General features: G+C 45.5%; 1 protein-coding gene across 8 annotated transcripts in view; it reads right to left on the minus strand.

The window, feature by feature from the left end:
- Nucleotides 1–14108, minus strand: part of HMGCS1 (3-hydroxy-3-methylglutaryl-CoA synthase 1) — a 31206-nt gene extending 17098 nt beyond the window's left edge. Inside the window, exons 1-3 of one of the 8 annotated variants that reach the window (XM_053295847.1) lie at nucleotides 13955–14093; nucleotides 10997–11061; nucleotides 183–640 (exon numbers count right to left, since the gene is read on the minus strand). In XM_053295847.1, the coding sequence (XP_053151822.1) occupies nucleotides 183–630 (448 nt within the window). In that variant the 5' untranslated portion in view covers nucleotides 631–640; nucleotides 10997–11061; nucleotides 13955–14093. The other 7 variants (XM_053295841.1, XM_053295846.1, XM_053295842.1 and 4 more) reach the window with 7 other exon arrangements.
- Between the last annotated feature and the right edge of the window lie 450 nt (nucleotides 14109–14558).

Raw genomic sequence — 14558 nt, forward strand, 5'->3', positions numbered from 1 at the left:
TGCATGAGAGAATGCTACTGAAGTACATAGGGGAGGATCCTTGGGAGTGGGGAGGAGACAGACTGCCTCTGAGGGTCAGAGTGAGTTGCCAGGCTACCAGTGGGGCTATATCCTCCCTGTTGTTCTCAGAAACACACTTTGGATTCTCAGAAATGCACTTTGCTTCAGGCAACCAAACTTACCATCCCAGGAACTGGATTCCACCCAGTTAACAGCATTGAAGAGGGCAGCTGTGCCTCCATAGCATGCATTGGTGGTGTCAATGCCTTCTACGTCTGTGTTGCCAGATTCTTCAAACAGCTGCATCAGAACAGTCTTTACAGATTTGGATTTGTCAATGATAGTCTCTGTTCCAACTTCAAGTCTCCCAATGCAATCGTAGGAGAGACTGTTCCTCTCCATAAGCTTCTGCACCACGGTGAGGCAGAGGGAATTGATATCCTCCCTGTCTGAGCAGAAGCCCATCTTGGACTGGCCCAAGCCAATGGTGTATTTCCCTGCACCCACACCATCAAACTTCTCCAACTCTTCCTGGTCAACATACTGGGAAGGAAAATAGATCTCCAAAGCAACTATCCCCACATCTTTTGGCCAGCAGGCTTCAGCATTCACAGGAAGAGATCCAGGCATGGTGGTATAACTGAAAAGAAACAAAGGCACCAATGAATAGAGTTGAGGTAGGTATACAGTCTGACCCTATTCATGTTTACTAAGAAGGAAATACCACTGAGTTCAATGGGCTTACTCTCATATCAGAGCCAGTGTAGTGGAATAGCAGGAGACCGGTAAGAGAGAACCAGGTTCAAATCCCTACTTAGTCATGAAGTTCTCTGGGTGACCTTATATCAGTCACTCTCCACCTAACATACCTCATAAGGTTGTTATGAGGATAACATGGAGCTTGCATGCTTCCTTGAACTCCTCAGAGGAACAGCAGTTAAAAACTGAAATAATATCTGTACATAGATATTTAAATATCTGTACATAGATCAGTTTTTGGTAAATTTTCTCTTCCCATTGGCAGTTCAATAGCTGATAGCAAGGCTAAAAAAACAACTGCACAAAACCCCTCCTCTACCTACTTGTCTTTGGCTATTCCGAGAATAAACCAGAGGAGGGCGGGCAGGGGAAAGAGATGGAAGAGTAGGGAGTACAGAGCAGGGAATCTGAGAGCCACAAACCACACCATGACAGCTATGGCTGAAATTTTGACACCATCATCCTTGACTGATGTAACTGTACCACAGTCAGCAGTTCTGACAACAAGCCGAGGCTACCACAGATGCTGGAGACAACACAGCAGCCACACTTAACAATAAAACCTCGGCTCCAGTGTGGATGGCACAGGAGTTGGGACTTGGTAGCATAGCCTCAGCTGTAGCTAGACATCCTACTTCCCACATTTTTTACTGGCTTTACAGGTAAGAAAGGAAAAGGTTTCCCAGTGCCTGAATAATATTTAAATTATTCTTAACTCGCAAGTCTGTACACATCTTTACTGAAAGGGCACTGCATAGGCAAGCAAACACCACTGTTCCGTTCAGACTAAGAAGTCTCTTAAGTCAGCCACTCAAACTATTTTAGTCAAGAAATTAGTCATGCAGTAACGTACAGTATTGCATACAGCCTCAAAACACCAATTTCCCACTCTGTAGCAAGAGTCTGAGCCTGTCTTGCTACTCAGTGGGGAAAAATGCTTTTTCTAGCGTACCAGAAGGCTTCTTTTGTCTCTTTCTGCTATATAGCAGAATCTAGGGATAGGGTAATACCTTCATGGTAGAGCACATGTTGTGCATGCAGAAATCCAAGGATCACTCACTGGTGTCCCCAGATAGACCTAGGAAACATCACTGTCTGAAACACTGGAGAGCTGCTGCCGATCAGTGCAGACAATAATGAGCTAGATGGACTAGTGGTCTGACTCAATATAAAGGAAGCTTCATATGTTCATCCTTGTTTTACCACCTCTGTTGTGCCAGCTGTAAGAGAAGATTACAGCTTTTCCTAGGAGAGAAGAGCTAGTCTTGTGGTAGCAAGCATGACTTGTCCCCTTAGCTAAGCAGGGTCTGCCCTGGTTGCATATGAATGGGAAACTTGATGTGTGAGCACTGGAAGATATTCCCCTTAAGCATGGAGCCGCTCTGGGGAGAGCAGAAAGTTCCACGTTCCCTCCTTGGCAGCATCTCCAAGAGAGGGCGGAGAGAGATTCCTGCCTGCTTCCTTGAAGAAGCCACTGCCAGTCTGTGTAGACAATACTTAGCTAGATGGACTGATGGTCTGACTCGGTCTATGGCAGCTTTCTATGTTCCTAAGACAGCTCTCTGCTGTTGAAGGAAGGAGAAAAACGAAGGCTCGCATTTGCTCCCCAACTAGCAAGAGGAAGCTAAGACCATTGTTTGTTAACTAATGCAAAGCAGCCTTTGAGACTTACATAGGTCTGTAGACAGCAGTTTAAGACCACCTTAGCTACAAAAGCATGGGTTTATTCCCCCCCCCCCATGAATTGTGAAGCTGGAGGGCAGGAGAAATACACCAACAATCTTCCATATGAATACAGTATATGAAACTTCCTTAAACAATTGTTCCATAGAGTCCAATACTGGTCTACTTCAAGTAGCAGAGGCTTTCCAAGGTCTCAGGTGGAGAGATCTCTTTCAGTCCCACTACCTGACAATTTTTTATCTGGAGATGTCAGAGATTAAATCTTCAGTATATACAACCCCTTCTATTGGGCAGCAAGAGATTCTCATTAGTAATGCCAATAATCCTTGACTGAGTGGCAAATCCAAACACGCTTTTGGTCTACAAGTATGGAACATCCTGTAGGGAAAAATAATTCAAAGAACTGACATGTAACTAGGAGACAAGAGATGTTTTCTTTCCAGTGGGGTTTCCCCAAAAAACTGTTTTGGAAAGAACTTTATTTCAACTGAGCAGTTAGTCACACAAACAAGCAGTTAGTAAGTTTTCTTGTGCAGGGAAGACCCCAACAGACAATGAACATCAAAATATACAGGACCCCAAAAGTGACACAGTGCTGTCTTGACTAGTTAACAATAGCAACTGCTCTGCAATCTACTTGGAAAGTAATCATCTACTGTGATCTTAATTTAGGAGAAAAGGGAAGATTTCTTCACACACCATAAAATTAACTTACAAATTCACTGCCACAGATATGGTCATGCCTGCAGGCTTTGATAACTTCGAGAGAACATTATTCAATTTAATAGAGGCTCCATTTATTGGCCATGGCAGCTGAATGTAGCCTCCAAGTTCAGAGGCAGTACGCCTATGAACAATAGTTACTGGAGGGGGATAAAAGCAGAGGAAGCTGTTACCTTCATGCCCTAATGGTGGAAAAATTAGTAGTAAAAGCTGTAATGGGCCTCTATGCAAAGTGAATCAGTGAAAACAATGGTTATTACAGAAAGGCAATAAGAGAAAAATAAAATAAAACTCTATGTCCACACCACCTTCATAGTCAATGACCACTTAAATAGCAACAATGTAATGTAAGATCATGAAACTGAACATATAACAATTTGCCATTTTCCTAGGATACTAGTTTCTTCTGGGCCAGCAGCTTGCCAGACTGCCCCTCAGTGACTAATATGTCTTTATGGGTGGGCAAAAAACATTTTTTGAAGGATGGCAATTTTGTTTTTCACACTGAACACAGTCTTAGAAAGTCCAGATACCACAACTTAAGTATCTGTTACATTCAACAATGCCCAATAACCCAGAACAAAAAACAGATCAGCACCAGTGTTCCTTACAACACAGATTCCCAGATGATGTTGACTACAACTCCCATCATCCCCATCTTCAATGGTCTTTGATGGGAGTAATGGGAGTTGTAGTTAACATCTGGGAATCTCTGCTACAGGAAACACTGATCAGAACACCTAATTTCTTTCGTCGTCTGATACGGCTGAACTGCCTTCCTGATCAGACGAGGATCTGCTTCCCAAGAGACTCATACATTCTTTAAGTGCCATATTTTAAGCACATTAGTAATTTAGGAATACCTGACATACTAGGGAGCAAACACACAACATAAACACACAGCCATTCAGTTGCTCACCTGTGACCTATAGCAAACAAAGCACTGTCCTTTGCTACAGCTCTCCACTGAACATTTCCAGTCTCTGACAATATAGGGGCATGTGCAGACGGTTCTTAAAGCATAAGGCAAGCCTTCCTAGGGAGGAGTACACTCCTCCCAATCCCTCACTCAGAGTTTCCATTGGACCAGGAAGCAGAGTGTCAACCGACTTAGAAGTCTCACCAGGTTTTTCTCTTCATTCTTCAAGGCCCTCATCCCCTCTCCATTCCTTTCATATTATTTGCCCCAAACCACAAAAAAGAATGAGGCTTGCCAGCCAAGTGATTTGCCTTTACCCTGTTTACACTTATGAAATTATTTACTGAGTAAATAAGGACCCAAAACAACCCATATTCTACTTAGGACTCACTGCATTTGCCACCTTAAAAAAACAACATTGTAACAAATGCAAAAGCCACACAAACAACAGATTGTGCAGCTGCCACTAACTGGGTCAATATTTGAAATGTATTCTCCCAAACCCACCTCCCAAACCCACTCCTGAACACCAGAGGCCTTCTCAAACAACAAAGCTGGTGCCCCAAATGCTGGTGGTTATCTTTCAGTGCCCCACAATTCTGGCAGGAAGCACTCGGAGTGCAGCAGTCATTCACAAGATACAAATACAGTCACCAGCCAGGCGTCTAAAAAACCTCAGGTGCCTCCTTTTTAGCCACTGCATTCGAGAAGTCTTCCTGCCCCAAAGGCTGAAACCTTTACTAGCTGAATGTCTGTCTGTCTGCCAGCCCAGACATCTGTTCAGAAGTCACCCTATCAGAGATAGCTGGCAACCAACTTCGCATGACAGATAGAAAGCAGGGGAAGGGTGAAGCCTCATTCCTAAGCAAACTTCTATGGAAGCAAGCATAAGCCCCAAGTGAACCGGCGCGGGGGGGGGGGGTAGAGTAAGGAGAGGGGAGAAGGGACGTTTTCTTTACGACTCACGCTTTTCCCCGTCCGAATCACACAAGCCTTCATGTTAGCCAACACGCATCCTTTCACTCCCTGCCCTGCCTTCAAATGGCCACCCAGGAGGAGTCCCAGATGCCGGCCACTCAGCGCCCCGTGAAGGGAAGGGGAAGAGGGTCGCGCAGCCCTCTCCCGCCAGCCAGCCCCCTCTTTCCTCTCCACGCCCCGACTAGGAGAGCCACCCGGTTAAGGGCCCGCTCCCTTGGCAGCGCCACCTCGCCCATCAGAGACCACGAAGCGAAGAACAGCCTTGACTGCCCGCAGCACTCGCCCCGCGACCCACGGCGAGGTCTCCCACCCTCTCCTGGCCACTCACACGCAGTGGAATCCCATCCCTGGGTCCCGACACCGCGACCGGCGCACCCAGCGCGCGCATGCGCTTACCTACCGCCCTCCCCACTACTCCCTTCTGCGAAGTTCGCCGCTGTCACCTTGAAAGACGGCAACCGCGCCTGCGCACGCAACCCCTCGCCCAGGCGACGTCGTCATGCCTCTTTCCAGCAAGTCAGCGGCTTACGCCGCTCCAAGGCATAAAGCACATGGTCTTACTCTGCCCGCCCACTTCCCCGAAAGCGAAAAGAGTCGCCCAGGGCACGCGCGGACTCCCTAGACCGGCCCGGGAGTGACGGACAAGAGCAACGCAAGTTACACAACCAAGGAAAGTCAACAGGGCCCCGACCCAAGGATCTGCTTTCGTGCACGCCCAGCCGCATTGTGGAACTTGTGCAGGCTTGTGCTTTGCAGCCCTTTTGTCTGAGCCTTTGCCTGCCTTGAAAAGGGATGCCATTTCCCACGTTGTCTAACAAACCCAGGTCTGCCACCTAGTCAACCTGGTTTCCTCGCACGCATTCACGTGTTCGTCACTTTTTAAAAAATAAAAAAAATAATGCAGGTGTACTTCGTCTCTGGGCTGCATTTCTATTTTCATTTTTTTAAAGGAACGTGTGAAAAAGGCAGCATTGCTCGCTTTGCTTTGTGCTACCGAAGAGAAGCCGGTCTCTACGCGGAAATCTTTATTCACTTGCAAAACTATCGCTAAAATGCTAGTCTCGACATACAGCTCTAGAAGTAAGCAATAAGGTGTGTATTTGCAAATGCTTCTTCGTCAGATTTCAATTTGAAAATTTAAACTAAAATGGTTAATGACAGAATGCTGAAACCCCACTTCCATCCCTGTATACATAAAAGTGATTTAAGCTGTGACTGAAATAACAGTTCCTTGCCAGTTACACTGGGAAATAACTGTGACTTGGTGCTGTGAAAATACCCTTAAAATATGCATATGAAGAATCCACAAGCATGTCATGTCAGATCTGAAATTTCATGTTCTACTGTTTTTTGGTTTTAGGGCCATAAGGTTTTGGCCCCTTCCAAAACAAGTGTTTGGCATATTCTCCCCTTTTCTTTTGTATGCCCTGTATCTTGTATTAAGAACCATCAATGCCCTATTCACTATCAATAGTTTTTCTTACTCCCAATTTTCTCTTGCCCTCCTACCCACAAACTTCCAGTGTTGTTGGCTGTGCCCTGTTGCCTGAAAGAAGTGCCTCCTTTTGGAACATTCATTGGAGCATGTGGCAGCTGCAAAGCATACATCCTCCCTCCATAGGGTTTTTTTGTTTTAATTTTTTTGAGGGGGAGATCCAGGCTTCCCTCTACAAACGAACATTTTTGGGCATGGCTTAGGGTCTCTTAACATCCCAAATGCCCCCCTTTAACAGGAGCCTGCAGAGGTCTTTGTGCCTATCCACACACTATTAGCAGTCAGTGTATAGCAGTGAAGATCTTTGTTGAACAGAAATGGCTTGGGGAAAGTGTATATTTTGCATTTAAGCTTCCTGCGGTTGTTTTGCATGGAAGACTGTACATGAAGGATCCTGCTTGTGGAAGAGTAACATGTTAAAGGACTTAAAGTTGCATGACACTGACTTGTTTGCATAAGGAGGATTAGGTGGTTTAGGCAATATACTTAATTCCTCATCCCTTCCAGGAAAACAATATACCCGCAGATCATGTTTAATGATCATGGAGGACATGCCCTCCAGTACTAGGCAAGACAGTTTTTGGTTTTAATTGGCTTTCAACCTAGTCCAACACCTAGGATTATTTTCCTCCTTAATATTGTTAAAAGTCCATCTTTTCCTAATCTTTGCCTTGGAAGGAACTTGCAAGTTTCAGGTAAGCACTGGAGACGGGATCAAAACTTCCAGGTTCTAAAATATGGGAGTCAATCTTTTTTTTTTTTTTTTTTTTTTGCTTCCTTGTTCAATCAGCCCTGTTTTTCTTGAAACCGCCTCACCTTTTTCAGAAGCTGATCCTGGTCTGTAGAACACCCTCTAAACTCCATTTTTAGGTTTTATAGACTTGGACTATACAAGCATTCCAAGAGAGATAATATTAAAGACAAGTTCCTGCTACCTGGGCAAAGAGGCACCTTTTAAAGTGATGGCTCCCATATTCAGCAGTGGGTAGCAACTGCACCTATTTGGTCCAGCCTAGGGAGCTTCTAGTGGCTGTTGCTGATATCTCCATTGGGTTTCTTTTTAGACTGATCAGCTTTGGAACAGGGAACCATTTTCTCATGTCTTCTGCTGTGTAAACCACTTGTGGATGTTTTGTTGAAACAGTGAAGCGAGTTTCATGATCAGTGAAACTCACCATAACGGTGTTTGTGGGGAGAGCGGGCTTAGTCCACTCTCCCCACAGATGATCGGAAGGGAAGCCCTGAGCAGCCATATCAGCCGCCCACACGACTGCCAGTTCCATCACAGAGCCGGCGGGGACTGGGGGCCGCACGGCCCCCCCAAGTTCCAGGATGCCCCACGCAAGTGCATGGGGCATCCTGGAGAGACCCCCAGGGTCAGGAGGCTTGGTTTCAGCCTCCCGGTGGGGGTCTCCTCATGTGTTGCCACGGCACAGAGCCGCACTGCAGCAATACACGATCAAAAAGATGGGGTTAGCGGAGCGCTTGCTCCGCTAACCTCAGCGAAGGGTAGGGGGAATGAGGAGGGTTTGCTGCCGGGAGCCGCGTGGCTCCCGTGGCAGCAGGTGATCAGCAAAAAGTGGGCTAGGCTCCCTTAGCCCGCTTTTTGCTGATCGTGAGAATCTCCTCACTATATAAATAAGGCAAGTTTGTTGGTGAAGGTGGGCATGGGGAACAGGGGCTCCTAACATTTTTCCTAATGGTTATTAGGGAAAAGCAAATCTGATTATAGGTAACATAGAGCTAATGTAGGCACTGGGGGTGGGGTGTTTGTGGAATAATCATTTGAATGTTCTGCCATGTCCCAGATACACAGTGAGATGGTGGTTGAGTCATTCTCCATTCAAGATGTTCAACTTACACATATTCTGCCTAAATGGCTTCTTTAGCAGATGAAAACTTTGAACTGGCAATTGTGAGCTGTTAAAATGCATTCATCCATCCAAGCTTTTAGCTACTTATAACATTTCATTGTTAAATTTTGAAATTGTTTTAATCTGTTTTATTGTATACCACCCAGAGATGTGAGGTTTGGGTGGTTAAATAAAAGTTAAACATTTAAATAAATGTTTTTTAAAATGACAGTTTAGTGCCAGGTTTTGTTTTTAAAAGCAAAAGTCTATTTCCTAAAAAAAATTAAAATCCTCTTAAAATGAGCTGTTTTCTTACATTTGAGGACAGAATTTCATCATGGACACTTAAGACGGTTGCAGTCAAGCAAATTATTGACATAGGAAAATAAAGGCTCTGGGCTACACGTCAGCCCTTGTACTCACTGTATTTGCTTTCCCAACACAGCCTCTCTCCAGAAAGTAGCAATGAGTTTGCTCACCCAGTTGGGAACAGGTGCTCTATCCACATGCTAAGAATTCACACAACTTATTGTGGATGGCTAGTAGCCATGCCACCTAAGGGTGCAGCGGGGGAATGACTAGCAAGCCAGAGGTTGCTGGGAAACACCTTTGTCAGGAAGCAGAGATATAGGAAGATGCTGAAGGGCATCATCTCATACTGCACGGGAGGAGGCAATGGTAAACCCCTCCTGTATTCTACCAAAGACAACCACAGGGCTCTGTGGGTCGCCAGGAGTCAACACCAACTTGACGGCACACTTTACATTTAGTAATTATAAAGATGTAACACTGAGCACTTTAAAAAGATTTATGTATGAGCAGGGCAAAACACGACATGAACTGGGCCTCAATATCAATAGCATTTTTTAAAAATTTGGAATTGAGGGGAAAGCTGCCAAATCCAAGTGTCAATCTCTGTCTAGGGGCTAAAACAAGCAGTAGTATGCAGTTTACTTAAAGTCATGCTATGAACAGCTTGTTCATTGGCAAGGGTTGACAGGCCACTCAATGTGTGCATCATTATGCACTGTTGTATTTGGATAGGGTCTTCATAGTGTCCTAGTTTAGTAACACTAGCCACTGGCTTCATTTGCCAGCCATAATCATTAGCCGCTTTCAAAATACTCTTTATGAACTGGGGTGGGAAGGAAAAGGACATTTCATAGTAATTTGCTGTTTACAATGCAACAGCAGCCCTTTTTTGTAAGCTTGTCAAAGTACTTTTCTGGTTTGTCATCATTGCTGAGGAAACAGGATACCACCAACCTAGTTCTAGCGGTATTCAAACAGAACAGTCCTTTTATTCCTAAGCAGTGGATTCCTAAGCAATATATTTTAATAGTATTTCCACAAAGGCGGATTGTTCTAATCCTTCTATGCTTAGGGACAACCATATTATGCAAGAGATCTGTGATCAGGTTCCCCACACCAGTGACAAGCTTTATGGTGTCAGTTTGTCAGAGCAAGGGCAGTGTGGAAGGGAGCATTTAGCCTTTCCTTCACATATGCCACTTTCTTGATCTCAGTCCCACAGGTTTCTCCATGTCATGTTTTCGTCCCGAGTGCCATTTAAATTATTACTTATTAGTCTTCTGCAAAATGCCCACGTAGAGGCTAGCAAGAAGAAATTTGGAAGAGAGCAAGGTAACACTACAGTGATGAGTCTTTGAACCATACCCTATCCCTGGAATACAGACTTAGCTGGGTTGTTCTCACCTGGATACAGAACTCCTAGTATGGCTCTTGCAACTGAATGTATTTACCACCTACTGGGGCCCAAAGTATTTTCTCCCCTCCCCTTTTACATCTTTATCAGGAGAATTCTCCTAAAAGGAATAAAGTTACCTGATCATGGCTAGCTTTGGGGAGCCACTCATACAATCATGTGTGTGGAAAAGCCTGGGCACATTTTCCTGTCAGTACATCAGTCTGACAGACTGATGAAAAGAGCCAGCATGGTGTAATGGTTAGAGTGCTGGACTAGGACCGGGGAGACCCGAGTTCAAATCCCCATTCAGCCATGAGACTTCCTGGGCCAGTCACTTCTCTCTCAGCCTAACCTACTTCACAGGGTTGTTGTGAGGAGAAACTCAAGTATGTAGTACACCACTCTGGGGTCCTTGGAGGAAGAGCGGGATATAAATGTAATCATCATCATCATCATCCATGTTCCTACACTGCCATGCACAGGATTCAGCTTTTTTTTTTTTTTTTTTTTTGAGAGAGAGAGAGAGAGAGAGAGAGAGAGTGAGAGTGTGTGTGTGTGAGAGAGAGAGATACATTTTATTTTTAACTTCCAAATATTGCAGGATTCAGCTTTTTTTGTCCAGTAAATGTTAAAGCACACTGCATGTCACTTCAAAGAATACAGCTAATGGCAAAATAAAGGAAATGATTAAAGCGTCCGGTTTCTGACGTTGTGACAAAAGCTAATCCTTTACATGGTAGGGAGACAAGCAACTGGCTTGCCACAGGTTGGGAGCCACTATACACTAGCTAGTCATATGACTATCAAGTGCCCAGGTGTGTATTTCAAATAGGCCATTGATAAAGCTGGACTGACAAGAAACCCAACGCCTGGTTTACCTGCAGGAAGCAAGTTCTTTCACTCAGTCTTGTTTGGCAAAACAGTCATTATAATATTACTACACCTGTAAATAAGAACAAGTCATCATTACTTGGCTTATTGTAGCTCCACTTTCTGCTCAGGTTTTTTGCATTCAGACTTCACTTTTATACAGAAAAAGTCAGGCACAGGAAAAGACCACAAGGTGTCACCATCTCCCACCTCAGATTCTCCCTCCCATATCTCCAAGCAGATTTGCCAGCTTCTCTCTCCAAGCTTTAGCTGATCAACCTCACTTGCTGTCTTCCAGTTCCCCCACCCACACCACCCACTTTATGGGAATAAAAGACACTCCACCCTAGCTTGCAATAGTCATTGCCCACAACCTGAATTGCTGTGAATACTTTCAGCCCAGCTCACCATTACTATGGAGAAGATCGGCAAACAGAAGTTTCCCCAAGCCCATTTCTACACACTGTAGTCCCCAATCCCTTCACCTGAAAGTGTCAAGCCCACTTTGAGAAATCCATGTGAACAAGGTCCTTTCCAAGCTGCAAAAATACACCTGCTGGGATATCTACTTGCAGATCATGTTTTTAGGCAGCAGGGACATAGTTCTCAGCCAAGAGAGAAAATGCTGCATGCAATCCAATACAGTTTTCCCATAGTCCTTTGAGGGCAAGGATAAAAGAAGTAGAACACATTAATTCAATGTGTTGGAATTAATGTGTTCTACTTCTGTCCTCTTTGTATTGAAACCTTCAGGTTCCAAGACTAGCTATATTAGACAGTATTTTAGCTGAAGGCAAAAAGAGATCATTGCACATCAAGACACAAAAGGTGCCTCTCGCAAAAGTACAGTCTCATGTATCTGACAAAGTAGGCTCGATCCCACAAAAGCTTACATTTTATCTGCTAGTCTTAAGGTGCCACAAGGCTCTAGGTTTGTTTTGCTTAACATGGCTGCTTCTCTGGAGAAATTATCAGAGGCATTGTATGCTCTTTCACAATCCCCATGCAATTCAGAGTAGGGAGGCAGACATGAGAAATCCCTTAGCTTTACAAAGCCTAACAAAAATAGAATACTGATGAAATACCAAGAGGAGCTATATGCTCAGAACACACTATACACTACATTAAGAAAACGAAATAAGTGGGAAGTGGAAATTAAGAGTATTTGGAACAGTACAATTGAGGCAGTACCAAGTGAATCCATTATGGAGAAGGCAATTAAGTATTACAGCTGTGAAAGGCCCCCACCCAAATTCCTGGAGATCTGCCACCAGTCAGTGTGTAGACAATACTGAGCTAGATGGACCAATGCTCCAACTCAGTAGGGAGCAGTTTTATATGTTAAAAAAGAACAGCCAGAGTTTTGTCCAGTTCCCAAACCCCATCACAGCACCAGGCCACAATTGAGCCAATCCCTTGTAACTTTCCCTTTTCGGAATTTACCCCTTCTTCCCTAAGCTGGCAGTAAATGTTCCTTCCCAGTCTTCCTCTTTCAAACTAAAATATTTGACCAGCATAGGGCAGGATCATGACTACGTATCATACTGCACATGGAGACCTACATACCTGCCACTGCTTCATAGTACAATCCTATGGATGATCACCATACACCTTTCCTAGGACTTGGAGGTTGGCAGGCTTCCTCCAACAAGCATACATACCAAACCCTATCCTAGATTTAGGCTATCCAGCCTCTATAAACTGCACACAGAACCACATATGCCTAATAAAATAAATAAATAATCATTTATGCTCTATACAGCTCAGCCAATAAAGTCGTACTGAACTGTATCTCTGACAATGAGCAAAGAGATTCTTTATTGAATGGTTAATTACAGGTTGTATCCCTAGAGTAAGGTTGCCAGGGAAGATTTGGCTCAAAATAGCCACCATGGACATAGTTGATAAGAGAACACCAGTAGCTAGGTTTGAAGGGACACACCTTTTAATAAGACATCAAGTCTAATTCTTGCCCTGACCTACCCATCCTAGAACATCCTGATCCTAGAAAATCCTGAACATCAGTCATGAACTGCCTGAAAGTCAAGGCAGTTCATGACTGCCACTGAAGGTTTCCAGCCTCAGGGGTAGTAGCAGAATGGGGTGGGGCTGACAAGAGAATTGAGTCTTTAACATTTGAAGCCCAGGAAAGGAAAAGGCTTTGGGGAGTCCATTTTTAAAGGGATGCTTTTGTATTCCAGAACTCACTATAGGAACAGCCATCCTCCCCTAGACGTTGGTGTTGGGGTGTCCCACGTAGGGTAGGGTGGAGAATGAACTTGTGCCCAATAAAGTTTCCTCTCTAATCTCTAAAGAAGAATTTTTCTTCACATACCCCACATATGAAGCCTAAGAGGCCACCATATTTGAAGCAATTCCACCACCCCCCCACCCCCAAGTTTGCTTCTCTCCTTGAAATACAAGTCGGCCCCTTTGCAGGAGTCACCTGAAAAGCAATCAGCTTAGTCTATAAGCAGTTTTTGGGTTGGTACACTTTTTTGCTTGGGGCATGCAATCACGGATCGGTACGCCTTATTCCCGTGGGCATTTTGCTTGGGGCATGTGGTTAGTTAGGGCCAGCCTAGAAAGAGTCAGGGCATGACAGGTCATTCCTTGGAGGAAAGGCTTGACGGCATCCCGAGTTCCCTCCATTTTGCACAGAACAATGTAGCCTGCTGCTCCCTTTTTAGGGATTTGTGTGGCCTCAGACTCCCTTTAGGGGAGGGTGGAAAAAAAAGAGCCCCTGCCCTAAATGCCGCAGAGCAGACACTCGCCTTTTTTAAAGAACTGCCCCGATCCAAGTTTTGTTCTGGCAACCACCTGCAGCGGACCTGAATTATTTTAGAGAAAGCAAAGCCCACCTTATCTGAGGGAGAAGCCCATTTTATACCAAAGAAAGGGGGGCAACATATGTAGGATGGGAATAAGGACCCCTTCTCTTCCACCCTCCTGCAGGGCCCACCCACCTGTGTGCAGCGATGGCTCGTTCTGTGCGGGGTCCGCGCTGGCTCGCCTGCACCGCCTCACTCTGACTGAGGAGAAAACGCAGCCGCGTCTGGGGATGCGCCTTTAAACCTGCCCTGCCGCCCAGGCTGCTGCTTGAAACCAGTGAGCGGCAGCTCCCCCAACCCAATCAGAGGCCGGCGCGCCGAACCCCGCCCCTCTTCCCCGTCCCGGCCAATGGGCGAGGTGAGACGAAAAGGAGGGGGGATGGTGTGAGAAAATGACGCCGCGTGGCCAGAGGAAGGGGGCCCAATGAGCGCGCCGCTGAGGCACAGGCTGGCGAATGGGCTCGTGACGCATGCGTCCAGTGTCCAATCGGAGGCCCGCTGCTGACTGAGGGGTGAGAGTAGTGCGGCTGCAGTTCCTCTGGTGAGAAAGAGGAGACGGTCGCTTAGCAACGGGAGGCAGGCGAGCATCTCGACCCAGGAGGCGCATCGAGTTACTTGATCCAGGGAGGGAAGTCCTTATGGGAGGGGACGAGGGGATGAGAAAGCAGAGAAGAACCTTGGTGTTGGCTGTAAGCCCAAATGTTGCATTTGTGTTGCTTCCTGAGACTCTTAGTTCCCT

The sequence above is a fragment of the Hemicordylus capensis genome, chromosome 2, assembly GCF_027244095.1.
Source record: "Hemicordylus capensis ecotype Gifberg chromosome 2, rHemCap1.1.pri, whole genome shotgun sequence".
Classification (NCBI taxonomy): domain Eukaryota; kingdom Metazoa; phylum Chordata; class Lepidosauria; order Squamata; family Cordylidae; genus Hemicordylus; species Hemicordylus capensis.